At 50.2% G+C, this 16204-nt stretch overlaps 1 protein-coding gene across 1 annotated transcript; it reads right to left on the reverse strand.

Annotated features, from left to right (window-relative positions):
• Nucleotides 1-264: 264 nt before the first annotated feature.
• Nucleotides 265-14879, reverse strand: LOC119383733 (uncharacterized). Its single transcript, XM_037652025.1, has 2 exons — nt 10089-14879; nt 265-441 (listed from the first exon to the last, which is right to left on the reverse strand). Exons 1-2 carry the CDS (start codon nt 14877-14879, stop codon nt 265-267), a joined length of 4968 nt encoding a protein of 1655 aa, XP_037507953.1.
• Nucleotides 14880-16204: the final 1325 nt, after the last annotated feature.

Below are 16204 nucleotides of genomic sequence, written 5' to 3' on the forward strand. Positions count from 1 at the left end.
TCTAGCGCTTCGGACTCTCCTTCTCTCAACGATGTCTTGTGGACAGGGCCGAATTTGAATCCCAACATACTTGACTTACTGCTGAAGTTTCGCAGCTTCAAGACTGGAATTTCCGCCGACATCGAAAAAGCTTTTCTTCAAGTGTCACTGGCTGAACACGACCGAGACGCGTTTCGCTACTTTTGGTTTGAGGAAGGTTCTACTAACCTTCAAGAATTGCGCATGACAAGGGTTCCTTTCGGTGCCTGCAGCAGTCCCTTTCTCCTAGCGGCAACTCTGCGACACCACTTTCAACTCGTGGAAGACAAGTACCCTTCGACTGCCAAACTGTTGAAGGATCATTTCTATGTAGATGATTTGGTCATCGGAGCACAGAGCAAAGACGAAGCACAGCAAGTCGTCAACGATTGCTTCAGTATTTTGGAAGAGGCGGGGATGCACCTAACAAAGTGGACGACAAATGATGGACATTTACGAAACTTTTACAACAGTAAAGACATGAAGATACAGTTCGATGTAGGAAACGGAAAAAAGATTCTTGGACTTGTCTGGGACACTGACAAAGACATCTTAAAGCCATCGATAGACAAGATGCTTGAATCGTTAAACGAGTCAAAGGTTACGAAGCGACAGATCTTAAGCTTTGCCTCACTCATGTACTTTCGGATTCTTGGCACCGTTCGTTCTGGTGGTGAAGTTATTAGTTCAAAGGCTGTGGATACAGAAATACAGCTGGGATGCTCCCCTACCCGAGTCTATTCTTCTGGAGTGGACAGCGTGGACTAAAGGCCTCCCAATGGTTAATCAGTTGGAAGTTAAGAGACATTTTGGTCAATTCCTCCTGGGCAAGAATGTTCGGGTTACCATCCATGCCTTTAGCGACGCTGTCCACTCCAGAAGAATAGACTCGGGTAGGGGAGCATCCCAGCTGCGTATGGCGCCGTGCTCTACCTTCAGGTACGAGACATCAATGGAGACATAACAGTTCAGCTATTGATAGCCAAATCGAGAGTCGCACCTCTACAAAATATGACTGCCCCACGACTGGAGCTTATGGGAGCGCTTGTTGCAGCTCGACTTATTGCAACAGTGAAACGTGCCTTAAACCTAGCGGACGTTGAAACAGTTATGTGGACAGACTCCATGATTGTGATTCATTGGCTACGAAGTTCAACGAAGCGCTGGAAACAGTTCGTAGCAAACAGAGTGGCGGAGATACTCTCCCTAACCGAAGTGAATATGTGGAGACATTGCCCAGGGGATCAGAATCCAGCCGATTTGCTGTCTAGAGGAGCCACCGCGGAACAACTCTTACAAAGTTCGCTTTGGTGGAAAGGACCAAACTTTCTCCACACTGAGACGACATTCGACGAACCCTGCTACAGCGAGGATACAGTCGACGTAGAAGAGGAAACGAAGTGTTTGAATGCAGCTGTACGACCAGAACCTACGATTGTAAACAGCGATGACTACAGCTCTTATAACCGACTGATGCGTACAACTGCGTGGATACAACGTTTTACTAGGAATTGCCGACATACAGACGCCAGAAAGAAAGGACCTCTAGACGCAACCGAATTACAAGAGGCCGAAATTTATTGGATACGTCGAACACAAGATAAAGTATTTGGACCAGATGTACGTCGAATGGACATTGCACTTCAGCGGTTCAGTCCCTATCACGACGAATTAGGGCTTCTTCGCTTGGGAGGTCGACTTCAGTTCAGCAACCTCCGTGAAAGTTCCAAGCACCCTATTCTGCTTCCAGCTTCAGACACATTCACAAAATTGTTGGTGAAGAAAGAACATCAACGACTTTTACACGCTGGACTCAGTTTTCTCTTAACGGAATTGAGAGAAAGATTTTGGATACTGAGAGCCAGGCAGGTTGTAAAGAAAGTCATAAACGAATGCACCGTTTGCCGACGATATTCCTGCAAGCAATACTCAGAGCCTTTCGCACCCCTAACTGCAGACCGTGTCCAGCCTTCTCCACCTTTCGAAGTCTGTGGTGTAGATTTTGCTGGACCCCTTCTACGAAAAGATAATGGAGAAGCTACGAAAAAGAGTTACATACTCATCTTCACATGTGCAGTCGTCAGAGCGGTTCATTTGGAGCTCGTCACCAGTCTTACTTACGACAAGTTCCTACTAGCTTTTAAACGATTTGTGGCACGACGAGGCATCTGTAGGATAATTTACTCCGACAATGCCAAGACCTTTAGAAAGGCCTCAAGGGAGATTCAGCGGCTTCATGAGTTAATGGAATCGCAAAAAGTACAATCGTATTTCGGATGTCACAAGATCATTTGGAAATTCATCACTGAACAAGCTCCCTGGTGGGGAGGATTTTGGGAAAGACTTATTAGATCCGTGAAGTCTACATTGAAGAAAACACTGGGAAATCATTTCTTTAACTACGAAGAACTTTCTACCATCCTCATTCAAGTTGAAGCTATGATAAATTCACGACCGATTACATTTGTGTATACAGAATCCTCTGAACCGACTCCACTTACGCCAAGTCATTTCCTCATAGGCCAAAGATTGACTATGCTTCCTACAGACTGTGCGAGCACACCAGCCGAAGAAGCGTCGTCGACACGCGACATACTTCAACGAAGATGGAAACACCAAGAACAAGTGTTAAACAATCTCTGGAACAGGTGGCGACGAGAGTGCCTCCAAGAACTTCGTTCAGCTCATGTGAATGAAACTACTAGCACAGAATCCGTGAAGACAGGAGATATCGTACTGATAAAGGAATTAAACTCGCCGCGGCAATTGTGGAAGATGGGACAGGTCACCGAAGTATTTCCGGGCAGCGACGGCAAAGTTCGCTCATGCAAGGTGCGCACTCCTTGTGGAACCACTTTGCGGAGACCAGTACAGATGTTGTACCACCTGGAATCTGCTGGACAAGATTCGGTACCTCGGAAACAAGAGACTTGAAAAGAAGCAAGCCCCGCACAAGTTGTTCGGCCGGGAGCTGTTAAATATTATGCTTGTCAAGAGGAGAGTAGAAGAAGAAGCGACAAGCGAAGGTGGGCCCGAGCACGAGCCCGCATTCCGTTTTTAGTTTTTTACCCAGCGTCGAATAAACAAGACGTTCTATACTTCGGCTCCGCTTCCTGGTTTTCAACAAAATGTTAGGGGGGCGGAGCCCCCCCACTTTCGACCGTGGTCATTGTCGGCTGCAGACTGGGAAACTAACAAGTCAGGCAAAGTTTTAGTTGAACGCAGCAATAACGTAATTATGTAAAATAAGTTTCCTACAATTTTGCCGCGACGACTGTCCTCCCTGTGTCGTGACCACGCATTGTAGGCTCTCTGCGGTGCGGGCTGCCTATTCCACGCTTGTGCGTCTTGCGCTCGAGCATTGCAGAGGAGGCTATCGCTCAGCAGGGTCTCTACAAGATTACAGCAATCTGTCATGATTTTATTTTGTTGGGCCTGGCTTGAAATTTAAGTAACCGGCGACGCAAATATGGGCGGGAACCAGTAAACGTTTTATAGCCCGATCAAACGCTCTCCTATTTCAGGAAATTTAGTTTCTTTCTTTTAAAACGAATAGCATCGCCACTGTTTCATATCCAAGCTGCTGTGAGCTGATGAGTGGGCAGAAGTGTCGAGTATTTTAGTTGTGCCGATCCAGGAGAGCTAAAAAAAGTCACAGTTTTGCCGCAACGGCGAAGCAATGAATGCGATAGCAACAACTTGGAATGTAACGAGAAGGACGGAAAGCAGTTCGAAATTGTCAGCGCGTCGCTCGAGCCCAAATGACGAACGAAAAGAACGCACACAGGACGAGCAATACCCGGAAACACTGCCGCTCCGGCGTCCCAAAGAATTACGTCATGATGACGTCACCGACACCATCTTGAATAATTTGCTAGTTCGGCGGCCTTTTAAAAGGGGCCGTAACTGAAGGTGAAATTGGCGCTAGTGTTCATGGAGATTCAAAATTAAAGCAGCCAATGGCAGCGTGCCGCCGTGCCGGCAAAGCTGTGAACCCCGCGCCGGCCGCGGAGGCCGCGCGCGCGCCGCGACGCTAGTTTTAACGCGATAGCGTTAGAGAGCTCGTGTCGCAGAAATTCCGTTGTCGGTGTCGGCACCGTTGGTTGTGAGCGAAAAATCGACCGTGAGCGAAAAATCGAGAAAGCAGCAAATAAAATAAAGAATAACAATTTCGGTTTCATTGAGGATCGAACCTGGGCCGTTCGCGTGGCAAGCAGGTGTCCTACCACGAAGCCACGAGGTTACTTGCAACAGCTTCGGAAAAAAACACTACATAATTGCTATGTAGTGGAAAGAGTCGTCTTAACGCATTTTGTTCGACAGGTGTCACGACGAAAACGAGCCCATTCGGCGATTTGAAGGCGCATTTGGGAGACCATCAAACTACGTCGAAAAAGGCCGGGATAGTGCAGCCATCGCCGCTAAAAACACACACGCTTTTTCAAACAGCTCTAACAATGGACAACTATGTCCATCTAGCGGAAAACATATCAACAAGCAAACAGCAAACGCTAGATAATGTGCTGCCATCTGTGAGGCATCGTGAGACTCTTCATGGCCTCCGAGATGGCGAGCGCGCGGCGTGTATCTTAGAGGCCATGCGACTCTTGCTTTAGATCGAAAACCTGTGCCATTCGCGCGCGCGCGTGTGTGTGTGTGTGTGTGTGTGTGTGTGTGTGTGTGTGTGTGTGTGTGTGTGTGTGTGTGTGTGTGTGTGTGTGTGTGTGTGTGTGTGTGTGTGTGTAACAAAACACATTAATAAGTATGCACTTAGTGGTTGAAGTGCGCACTAGGGGCCGGATTTCGCTATTGCGTTCAACTCTTAAAGGCGAAGCTTAAGGGTCCCCCAATTTTTGAATTCCTCGAAAGTTCCGTTGTAGCATGAAGCGAGTGCTGAGAGCGGGCACCAGGCTGGCCGTGCAGGGAGGCTATGCTTGGCGGACACCTGCAAGTCTCCCGTTGTGGTTAGCGGGTCATTGTTCGCTCTTGAGACTTATCGGAGTGGTCGTTATGTCAGCCGTGCTCCGTCGCCGCCATACAGGAGCCCGTCCTAGTCGCCGGCCTTGATATGAAGTTTCGTGATGTTCCGTTACATGAAGCGAGCTTTGGCCGGTGTGTGAAGTTTTCGTGGTGTTTGCGTGTTGTGCGCTCTTGCCGCCGTGGTGGTTAACGGCACGTACCATTCGTACATCATGGAACGGTGCACGGATACTTCAAGACCGGCCGAGCTCCGCAAGATTCTTCGAGGTTCCGAAAAACTAAAGGTGAGCATGCGGCTTGCGTTCGCAGCCACACATTTACGAATTGCAGTTGGACAACACAGTTATTGTTTTTTTAACTACGGCTGAATCGTGAAAAGCACGACGTTGCAGTTAATATCGCTGTTCCTAGAAGGAATGAAATTAAGGAACTTGAGACTCATAGTTTAACTTTTGCGTCTATGACAGAACTGCGTGATGGAAGTGCGTTTTGCTTTTTTTGCCTGTTTATCACTCGCCATCGTTTAAATAAGCGTTCCTAAGACTCAATAGGCAGTTTTAGAATAGCGTACGAAAAGCTTTGCGTTGGCTTTTCTCGCAACTGTCATGCGTCGTACGCTAACCGCTTGCGGACTCCGGTAGTGACGGAAATAGCGAGCCGCAAACGCTAAAATAGCGTACGATATTCTAAAACTGCCTAATGTATCGCAGCTTGCACTGAGCCGAGACGACGAAACTACGTTTCCCTCATGCGACTGCGTAATTTGTATCGTTGGAATTAATAGTTTTCAATTGCTTTATTTCAGGACGGAAACGTTTTCGGAGTATTCGAGAAGGCAAGAACTGATGCGTTTGCCCAAGGAGGGGTTAACAGCTGTAGAATCAGCGCTCTGCGAAGTCTCGATCAGCAACTCAAGTGGACCAGCTTTCTACCCTGCCCCCAGTGCTTCTTCTCGGTGCGTGAATATGCTATGTACTTTACGGCTGAAGAAGTAGTTTGTGTGTTTATATATTGTCTCTGTTATTGCCTATGGAAAAACCGCTCTAAGGATTCATGCGTAGGCATGAGACATGTCCTATATGTAGAATTTTACTGTTTGTGTTTATCACAATGAAGTGCTCAGTGTACCCAACATGACGTCCTCCCTTCAGTGGCGTTATATTCAGCTAGGCATTGTATTCGCGGTGAAAGAAAAGCTGCGTAGAGGCTTATTTCACCTGGTCGTTGAGTAATACGCTTTTCTTCGAATGTCATGTGCTGCTGCATAAACTGACCATGGCCTGCATCCCGTTGCCACCAACTAACTTTCAAGTAGTGTTCAAGTACCATATATTGTGTCTTGCTCTTTTTAGCGCAATGTACTACTTACTGTGCTAAATCTTTTTCATTTTGTTTATCTGGTGAAGGTGTCCAGCATTTCATGTATATTTGTGCAAAATCTGAGCAAATATGTAAGTGGTTGTTTTGTGTTTCGTATCATTTCAACGGTTAATAAGTAAATCATTGCAATATTATTTCATATTTACATATTTTGCGCTTCGTTATGTTTTTGTCATGCACTGACATTTCTTTAAACTACATGATTACCTCTCATCAGAGGCTCCTCTGCACTTTGCTCGGTATTGCACCAAATGAAAATCGTGTTTCTTATATGTGTGTACGTCAAAGGGCCTACACTTTTCAATGTGTTCGATTTTTTAATTTCTAAATTTTACAATGAACTGTTGTGTTTAGTCATGCACACACTGTGAATTCTTCCCTTCTGTTCTTCTCCTGAACTTGTATCGTGCCCCATTACATGCAAATCTTGAGTTTCGGAAACAGAACAATAAAAAGAGGTAACAGAAATGTTGTAGGTGGATTCATCCTTTATGCTCTAGCACGAGCTGGCTGCGGGCAAACGCGAATGCGCGGCCAAGCACAGCACGCGCGCGAGCGCACGCGAACAAAAAAAATCCCGGCGCGGGGCATAGGAGAGGAGAAAAAGCAAGCGTACAAAATAAAAAACGGTGCGCGGCATGGGAGAGGAGGAAAAGCAAACGCAAAAAAAAAAATAGAAAGAAAACGGCGTGCGGAGAAGGGAGGAAGAGGGGGTGGAGGCGAGCGGCTGTTGTTACTGTTGCCCTGACGACGTAAGCAACGTAATCGCTACGTCATCGCCCTTTGAGCTTGGCGGCCTTCTGCAAGGGGCGTAACTCAATAGCGCTCTCGGCGCTGTCGGCGCTTGCGTCGGCGGAGCGTTTGAATTTCGCGTCCTATGGGAGGTATACGAAGAAACCGACCCTTGGGACGAGCGCGAACTATCTTGCGTCACAGCTCGATACTTGAAGCGCACTGCTGAAACATAACGCAGGACGCACGAAACGAACGAACAGATATATATATACAGGACGAGTGCGAACTAAACGTCGCAGTTGTTGCTTATTTCTGTTTGAACAGCGCGCTCCTTTCGCAAACGCGGCCGCTGTTGCGAGCGAAGTGTCCGTCGTACGCTCTATGACTTCAGCGCGGACATCGCGGGGAAAGCACAAGACATACAACCCCCCCCCCCCCGCTCTTCCCCGCGCCCGCCCCCCTTCTTTCCTTGAGATAAGCGCACGAAGGCGACCACGCCCTGTAGGGCAACGAGCATCGGCGTGCTCCTCGCCCAGCGCGCTCCTCGCGCCATCTCGCTGGTAATGAAGAAACGCTTATAGGCGCCTGCCGTCTCTGAGTCCGGCCAGCGGTAAAGGGCGTGTATATAACACTCGCCGTTAGCTACGTGGACGATCTGCGTTCCGTCGTGTAGTGGCTAGCGCTGCGCGCTGCCGAGCGAGAGGTCCCTGGTTCGATTCCGCGCTTCGGAAGCATTTTTCTGAATTATTTTTCTTTGGGGCGTTTATATATATATACATACTTAAACATATACGGTGCATGGCGGCGGAGACGGGGACGGACAAAAACCAGCCGAGACTGTCCATATAATTGCTATCGCAATAAAATAATCCAACTTTAGTCTCTGATTAGCCTGCTGTACAAGTTCCTTATCGTACGGTAGCCTGGAGCGGTCGCGGCGGCTTGTAACAAGGCAGTGGACTCAGCACATTGAAAAGCCCAGCTTTCAAGTTTGCCCTGTAGCTTGATCTATACCTCACAAGGGAGATGATCAGCGTCCATGGTTTTCTGGACTAAGAAGACTGCCCACCTGCGAAGGATTGTGTCCGTTCCTAATAATGTTTATTTCTCTCTCTACTTATCTGTCAGCAACGATGACTTCACAGAGAGAGTTCTATGCGCGCAAAAACAAATCAACGTCGCTAATACTACAACTGAAAGTATCTGTTATACACATATGAATCCATCTCGCCTACTGCTATAAGTAGCCGCTGCCAAAGTGGTTGGTGGGCAGCCTTCTTGAATTACGTTCAGAATGAGACACTGTCTGGCTATTAAAAAAAATAGTTATTGTTCAGCACAGTAATGCGCTGCTTATTGTGCACACTTCATTTTAACGCCGCGAGTTTTTGCTGACTTGTGACGTCGCGTAACTAGGAGGCAATTTTATGGCACACCGAAAAAATTTGGCGAATAGCGAAGTACCAATGTCGAACAATACGCCGTATTGAGAAGAGTTTATTTTTTAACGTAGTCATGCGTAAGTGGTAATTACGCGGTGGATTACTTACGCGTCATCTGTTGCGTCGTGTTACGAGCAGGTGCTGTGAGCATGGCTCAGAAAATTTCGACCAATCATTAACAGCTAACGACCTATACGGAAGGAAGCAATGCGGGGCAGTTTAACGTTATAATCGCCCGCTTTTTTTCAAAGAATATTTGAGCTTAGACAGAATTACGTAGGCTATTTACTTGGAGTAGCCGGAGGGGAGCAGTAAAGAGCCACTTCAGCGCTTTCCCGTTCGCCCCCCAACCAAGCTGGGAAAAGTAGGAGGGCAAGGAACGACACCTAGCATATAAATTCGTAGTTATTTACAATCTTATAGAGTACACAACCAGCTCAGTGTGGTTTCTATAAACAATAATTGACTGAACTTGGTCTTTTTCTTTAGAAAGACTTTATATTAGAGGTCTCTAACAATGAAGAAATTGGCACTGGCTTATTCTGAAGACTTCTGCGAAGTACCTTGCTTTGTCAGCCACATGTTTTGTTTAATAAGTGTGTTACGAAAGCTTCGATTACGATTAGAACAAGAAGTTTATTTACAGAATTTACAACTGTCTTGAGACGTGATTCTTCGTTCGTCGCTCGAAAGTCTCTGCTTCGTCATCGAAGTTTCCCCGCACCGGCCACTCTCTCACCCTCGTGGTAATTCTTCTGGTTTGCTTCCATTTCCACTTGTTGAACACCACGTGCGCAGTCCAGATGCCTTTCCAGGAAAGCCCCACAACCCCGTCGCGCGGTTTCTGCCGTGCCTGAGAGGGCGGTGTGGTGTACAGTTACGTTGACAGGAGGGAAGGACTGCGTGCCTGCGGTGGGGGGCCGTGAGAGACGCTTTACGACCCTGTAGAAAACGGACTTGTGTCCCAACGCTGAGATGTTTCGTCTTTGGGGACCCAGCGGGAGGCTACTGTTGGTTGGGGGCCCCGCGTGCGGCTACGGGAAATCCTTAACATACTCCCCGCCCAATGAGCGTAGCTCATTGACCTCGAGCCTCTAACAGATGAATAAGTTGAACAGGCCGTCGTACGTTCTTTCCCCCAGGCAGGCGTATCATGCAGGCGCGGGTGCGTCCATCGCGTCCCGGAAAAACTTCAATAATCCTGCCAACCTTCCACGTATGACGTGGGTGAAAGTCATCATGTAGCAACACCAGGTCGCTGATCTGCAAGTCACTTGCTGCTGCCGGCGTGGCGTGGTGATGTGATCGTAAAGAGCACAAGTACTCTGCTCGCCAGCGCTTCCATAGTAGATCAGATAATTTCTGGCGATACTTCCACCGACGCGCTAGTTCGTTGGCGTTAGAAGCAGTCGGTTGTTCTCCGCGAGTCGGCAGGGAGGTCAAGCGTCTTCCTAGGAGAAAATGGGCTGGTGTCAGCGGCTCCGCTTCGTCCTCGTCACTGGAAACGCGGGTTAACGGGCGTGAATTTATCACCGCCTCAATGTCCGTCAGGATAGTGCAGAGTTCCTCAAACGTTACGTAGCTGCACCCAAGCACTTTCTTCAATGAGGTCTTCGTTGAGCGCACCATTCTCTCCCAAAAACCTCCCCACCAGGGGGCTCTTTCCACATTGAATTTCCACTCGATTCCCTGCTGAGACAAATAGTAGAGCGCTTCTTGGTCGCGTGCCGCTTTCCACAGCCTTTTCAGCTCACCTGCCGCACGGTGGAAGGTTTTAGCATTGTCAGAATAAATGGTGCGGCAGAGTCCGCGCCGCGCCACAAAGCGGCGAAAAGCCAAAAGGAAGGACCCCGTGGACAGGTCGGTGACTGTTTCCAAATGGATCGCTCTGGTGACAGCGCATGTGAGTAGCAAGATGTAGGACTTCTGTATCTTGCCATCCGTTTTCGTGAGCACTGGTCCGGCGAAGTCGAGGCCCGATACCATGAAAGGTGCCGCTTCAGATACCCTGTCTCTAGGTAGTGGCGCGACAGGCTGCGTTGCAGCCTTGCTGCTCATCTTCTTGCACACAAAACAACGGTTCAACACCTTCTTTACTGCCTGTCGAGCTCGAACGATCCAAAATGTCTCTCTTAACTGCGTCAATGTGTCCAAACAGCCAGCATGCAGCAGCCGCCGGTGTTCGTTCCGTATCAGGAGCTCCCCGAAGTGATGTGATGCGGGCAGGACGATGGGGTGCGCCGTTTCATAGGCCAAATTCGATTTCTGCAAACGCCCCTTTAGCCGCAACAATCCGCTGTCATCGATGAACAGTTCCAAACTTTTGAGGTCTGGCTGTTGTTTGAGGCGGCCGTTTGACTCAACGTTGCTCCGTGCGTCACCGAACGCTTCTCTCTGCACCTGCCGGGTCAGAAGATCCCGCGCTTCCCGAATTTCTTCAGCACTGAGCGCGCCATTTCGCCTCTGGGCGCCGTGTTTGCAGTTATGCGTGAACCGACGCACCCAAGATGTCACTCGTAACAAACGATTCAAGTCGCTGAAGCGCTCGATGTCTATGAGAAGTGGGAGGGCAGTCGCGGAGACACTACCCACTGCCGTCTTGGTCAACCTTCGCTTTTCGTGGATGATTTCTGCAGGAACGTCAGCAACTACGCAAGGCCATGTTGTCGATGCCTGAGACAGCCATGTCGGTCCTCTCCACCATTTCTCGCATGCCTTCAAAGCCTCCGGAGGGACGCCTCTGGTGATCAGATCCGCTGGATTGTCTCCGCCCGGGCAATGTCGCCAGTCGCTCGGATCAACCAGCCTTTGGATTTCTAGCACGCGGTTCGCCACGAAAGGCTTCCATTGAGTAGCTGAGCCTCTTATCCAGTGCAGAGCAATCATAGAGTCTGTCCAAAGGGTCACCCTAGAGAGGCCCTCACCCAGGGCTTCCCTCAAATTGGCGCACATTCGAGCGCCCAACACGGTCCCGAGGAGCTCCAACCGTGGGAGCGAGAGCGTTTTCAGTGGCGCCACGCGTGTCTTTGCCAGGATGAGGCTCACGGTGGTCTTCCCATCTCTCTCGCCGCGCAGGTATGCGACCGCCCCATAAGCGCGCGGACTTGCGTCTGTAAATATGTGCAACTCGGCGGCTTCCATGTGGCAAGCGTAACGACGGGGAAGGGTAATAGCAGTGAGGTGGTGCAGATTATCGATCCACTTTTCCCACCTCTCACTCACACCTGGCGGTAGCAGTGCGTCCCATTCTAATCCAAGTGTCCAGAGCTCTTGAACTAGCATCTTGGCTGTGATGGTGACTGGGCCAAGAAGACCAAGAGGATCAAATATCCTTGCTGACGCCTGCAGTACAAATCTCTTGGTGTTTCGGTTTACGCTGACCAGCTCCAACACAGTTCTGAGCGGATACCGCAGCTCGTCGCTCTCCCTGTTCCACTCGAGCCCTAGCACAGGTGTCATTTCTGACGTCGCGGCCTCACTGACACTACACGGATTCTCGACTCCATCGGAAATGAATCGCTGTTGCAGTGTGTCGCTGTTGGAGCTCCACTTCCTTAGCTTCATTCCAGCAGAGCTCATGATCTGCAGTGCTTTCTCGTAGAAGGTAGTGGCCTCTTGCACGTTGTCAACGCCCGTAATTAGGTCGTCGACATAGAGACACTTCTCTAGCACATTGGCAGTGTCTGAGAGAGCAGCGCCGACACCATCGAGATGGTGTCGAATAGTGGCGGCCAGTATGAAGGGGCTGCTTGTTGCGCCAAACGGGATTCGCGTCATGCGCCACACCTCAATTTCATCGCCTGTCGTTTGCTCGTTTGGCGGGTCACGGAACCACAGAAAGCGGAGTGCGTCGCGGTCCTCAGGGTTTACCCCAATCTGAAGGAAAGCTTTCTCAATGTCCGCTGTGATCGCAATGGCATGACACCGGAAGTTAAGAAGCAGCTGCAGCAGGTCTGGGTTTAGGCTCGGGCCGGTCACTAGTGCGTCGTTAAGGGACATACAACCATGCGCTTTCGCGGAGGCGTCGAACACAATTCGCACTTTGGTCGTAGAGCTGCCAGGTCGTAGAACTGCCCGGTGCGGCATGTAGTAAATCTGGGCTCCGTTTTTGATCTCGTTTGCCGGAACCCTTTCGGCGAAGCCTTCTTCTAGATAACTCCGGATGGTTTTGTCATACTCAGAGAGCCTCTCATTGTTTGGCTTCAGGCGGCGAAGCAACTTGTTTAGGCGCTGTCTTGCAACTGCCTCGTTAGTTTCCAAAGGCCGGTCTAATGGCTTCCAAGGGAGGCTTGCCTCGTAGCGGCCGTTGATAAAGCTCAATGAATGAACAAAATCGTGCCTCACGTGTTCGTCGTCTCCCGATGGGCCGTCCTTCGTCGAGATGCCGAGGCTCTCTAATTCCCAGAAGGCTCGGAGCTCGTTGGAAAGGCTGGACGCCGGCTCCACCACCCCGGTGCGTAGGACGGCCACCGTCGAGCAACACACGGTCGAGGCCGCCTGCGGAATTGGGCCCTGCAGAGTCCATCCAAAGTCAGTGTTCAGCGCGACCAGCGCTCCCTCAATAGCTCTCACTTCACCGCTCACTATACGCCAATAGCTGTCGGCTCCAATGAGTATCTCAATGTCGCTGCGGTCACCGCGGGTCGGTGATATCGCCACGTCTGCCAACTGTAGAGCAGCTACTCCGGGGAGGTGATGCACGTCGCTTGGTAGTACCAGTTTGTCGGAGCAGATCTCCTCGACCTCGAGCGCCTCAACGCAATGCTCCTTGCGGCTGTACTGGCTCCGAAGCCACACTCGAACTAGGCGTCGCTTGCTCTTCATGACGTTAGCGGCCCCACCGAACGGATAGATAGTCACCTCTTCGTCACCGATCACCTCCAGGTTCAGTTCTCGAGAGAGGCTCTCGGTGACGAATGAGCGCTCGCTGCCCCCATCAAATAGACAGCGCGCCAGGCGCTTTCGGCAGGGACCGTCGACCCATACTTGCGCCGTTTGCAGAAGAACCGAATTCTTGCTGCTGTTGCTCAGCGAAGCCGTCGAGTGGAGCTCCGCAGCGGTCTTCGGGTCAGAAGATGGCACGGGAGGGTCGCAGAGGGGGGTAATGTGGCGACGACCACATTTCGCGCACCGGATTGTCCAATTTCTGCACGCTTTCATCATATGCCCTCTTTTCGCGCAACGGTAGCACCTCCCCGCGTTCCGTAGCCTCATCTTCTTTTCCTTTATCGGTATTGGAGCAGTGCATTCAGCCGCGTCATGTGAGGGAGAATCACAAAAGGGGCACTTTTCATTCTCGTGTTGCACACTCACTTTAAGGCTGGCGGCAGAACCCTTTCCTTTGATGCAATCCGGATGCTGATCTTTCGGAGGGCGACTCTTATCCGGCTCATGTGGAGCTTGTGTGTGGCCTGCGTGGGCCCTTTCACGGCTGTCGAGTTCCAGGCGAAGTGAGCCAAGAATCGCATCTAGAGTTGAGCTGTCGAGCACATCCTTGTCCGTTGCGTGGGTCTTGTGAAACTCAACAGCCCACTCGGTGGGCAGCACACGAAACAAAACCGCACACAGCATCGCACCATATGTGTCCGGTTGAACACCCAAATTCTTCAGCCCTGCGACGTTTCTCTGGACGTCGTCGTGCAGGCGACGGAGCGCGTTAACGTCATCCAGCCGTTTAACTGTCTGCAGATTCAACAGCTGCGTGAGGTGCTCCTGCGCGAGCACGTCCTGTCGGCCGAAACGCTCCTTCAGAGTCTTTATGGCGTAGTCGTAGTTCTGTTCACTGGCCTGGATGTCACTCACTGCTGCAGCCGCCTTGCCCGTCAGCACCGCACGCAGGTATAAGAATCGCTCGATGTTCGAAAGGCTGCAGTTTTCATGGACAGCCTGTCGAAATTGCTCCCAAAACGGCTGCCAGCCAACTCGGTCGCCATTGAACTTTTGAAGTTCCAGTTTCGGTAGCTTGAGGGGGCCTGCGCTGCTGGTGGACGATAAGGCCGGTGTACTTCCGTTCACCGTACTTCCACCAGACAGGCTCTTTCGTTGCAAGCGCTCCAGACGGGTCCGCATACGTGTAATGAGCGCCTGGTACTTCCGCACTCCCGCGCACTCCTCGGCGAAGTCGTCGTCGCTGACATGCGGGTCGATGAGCGCGTCTTGATGCTTCAGATCTTTGGCGATGACCTCCAATTCAGCTCTTATTTCCGCGATGCGGTCCTCGTGCTCCGGTTCCAGGTCATCGGTTGTCTTCAGCAGCATAAGCTCATCGCTCAGCTTCTGCAGGTCGACGCGCGCCAAGCTCCTCTTTGTTTGTAGACGCTCCATCTTCGATCAGTACAGTTGCATCTGTTCTCGTTGAACTTCTTGTTTCCGTAGAGCTTCCCGGGTTTCGGCACCAAAATGTTAAGAAAGCTTCGATTACGATTAGAACAAGAAGTTTATTTACAGAATTTACAACTGTCTTGAGACGTGATTCTTCGTTCGTCGCTCGAAAGTCTCTGCTTCGTCATCGAAGTTTCCCCGCACCGGCCACTCTCTCACCCTCGTGGTAATTCTTCTGGTTTGCTTCCATTTCCACTTGTTGAACACCACGTGCGCAGTCCAGATGCCTTTCCAGGAAAGCCCCACAACCCCGTCGCGCGGTTTCTGCCGTGCCTGAGAGGGCGGTGTGGTGTACAGTTACGTTGACAGGAGGGAAGGACTGCGTGCCTGCGGTGGGGGGCCGTGAGAGACGCTTTACGACCCTGTAGAAAACGGACTTGTGTCCCAACGCTGAGATGTTTCGTCTTTGGGGACCCAGCGGGAGGCTACTGTTGGTTGGGGGCCCCGCGTGCGGCTACGGGAAATCCTTAACAAAGTGAGAATTTAAGGTACTATAGTCATAGGAGATTCTTCATACTCACCATATTTACAACGCGAAACTGAGAGTGTGAAGTTTGCAGATGGAATGCCCAGATGAAGAACAGGCTAAAGGTGGCTGTACTTATTAAACTTGGCGATAAAATAAAATTTCCAAAATGATATTAAACACTGCTGTGTTGTCGCGGTATAGAGGCCCAACCTGCACAATCTCTTTGTGTAGATTCTGCCTTGATTTCAGACATCTCTATGAATATCTGAAATATATATATATATATATATATATATATATATATATATATATATATTGTGAGACAACGTTTAGGACGCTCAAGACACTTCTTTATTGTGTCGAGTATGAGCCCCACAACCCAAACCCAAGCTGTGATGATGAGTATGTACATATGAGAAGATGAAGCGCATAAACAATGCTCACACTAAGTTTCCCCGCGCGCGCGAGCGGCCGGCCCGGCCGCGATTCAGACGGGAACGGTACGGCGAACGAAGGGCTTGAGGCGCGAAACGTGAACTACTTCAGATGCACGGTAGTGATGGTCCGAAGAAACCTCGATGGGAGTGACAAGGTAGTTGACTGGGGATGTTTGTTCACGGACAACGTATGGTCCAAGAAAGTGCGATTGAAACTTGGCACACAATCCGGGAGTACGAACAGGCGTCCAAAGTAGTACTTCATCTCCAGGACTGAAGGTGACGTCGCGATGAAAGCTGTCATAGCGCTGCTTGCGGTCTTGTTGACTGGCCTGTGTGTTGAGGCGAGCACGCTGTCTACA

This window comes from Rhipicephalus sanguineus, chromosome 1, assembly GCF_013339695.2.
Source record: "Rhipicephalus sanguineus isolate Rsan-2018 chromosome 1, BIME_Rsan_1.4, whole genome shotgun sequence".
Classification (NCBI taxonomy): Eukaryota; Metazoa; Arthropoda; class Arachnida; order Ixodida; family Ixodidae; genus Rhipicephalus; species Rhipicephalus sanguineus.

Bases quoted from the DNA above. Each gene is read 5' to 3' on its own strand.
- LOC119383733 (XM_037652025.1), bottom strand. From the start codon at position 14,879: ATGGAGCGTCTACAAACAAAGAGGAGCTTGGCGCGCGTCGACCTGCAG. The intron at 442-10,088 runs GTGATAAATTCA...CCACTTTGTTAG, and splicing joins TCCTGACGGACATTGAGGCG to GTGCATCCCCGCCTCTTCCA.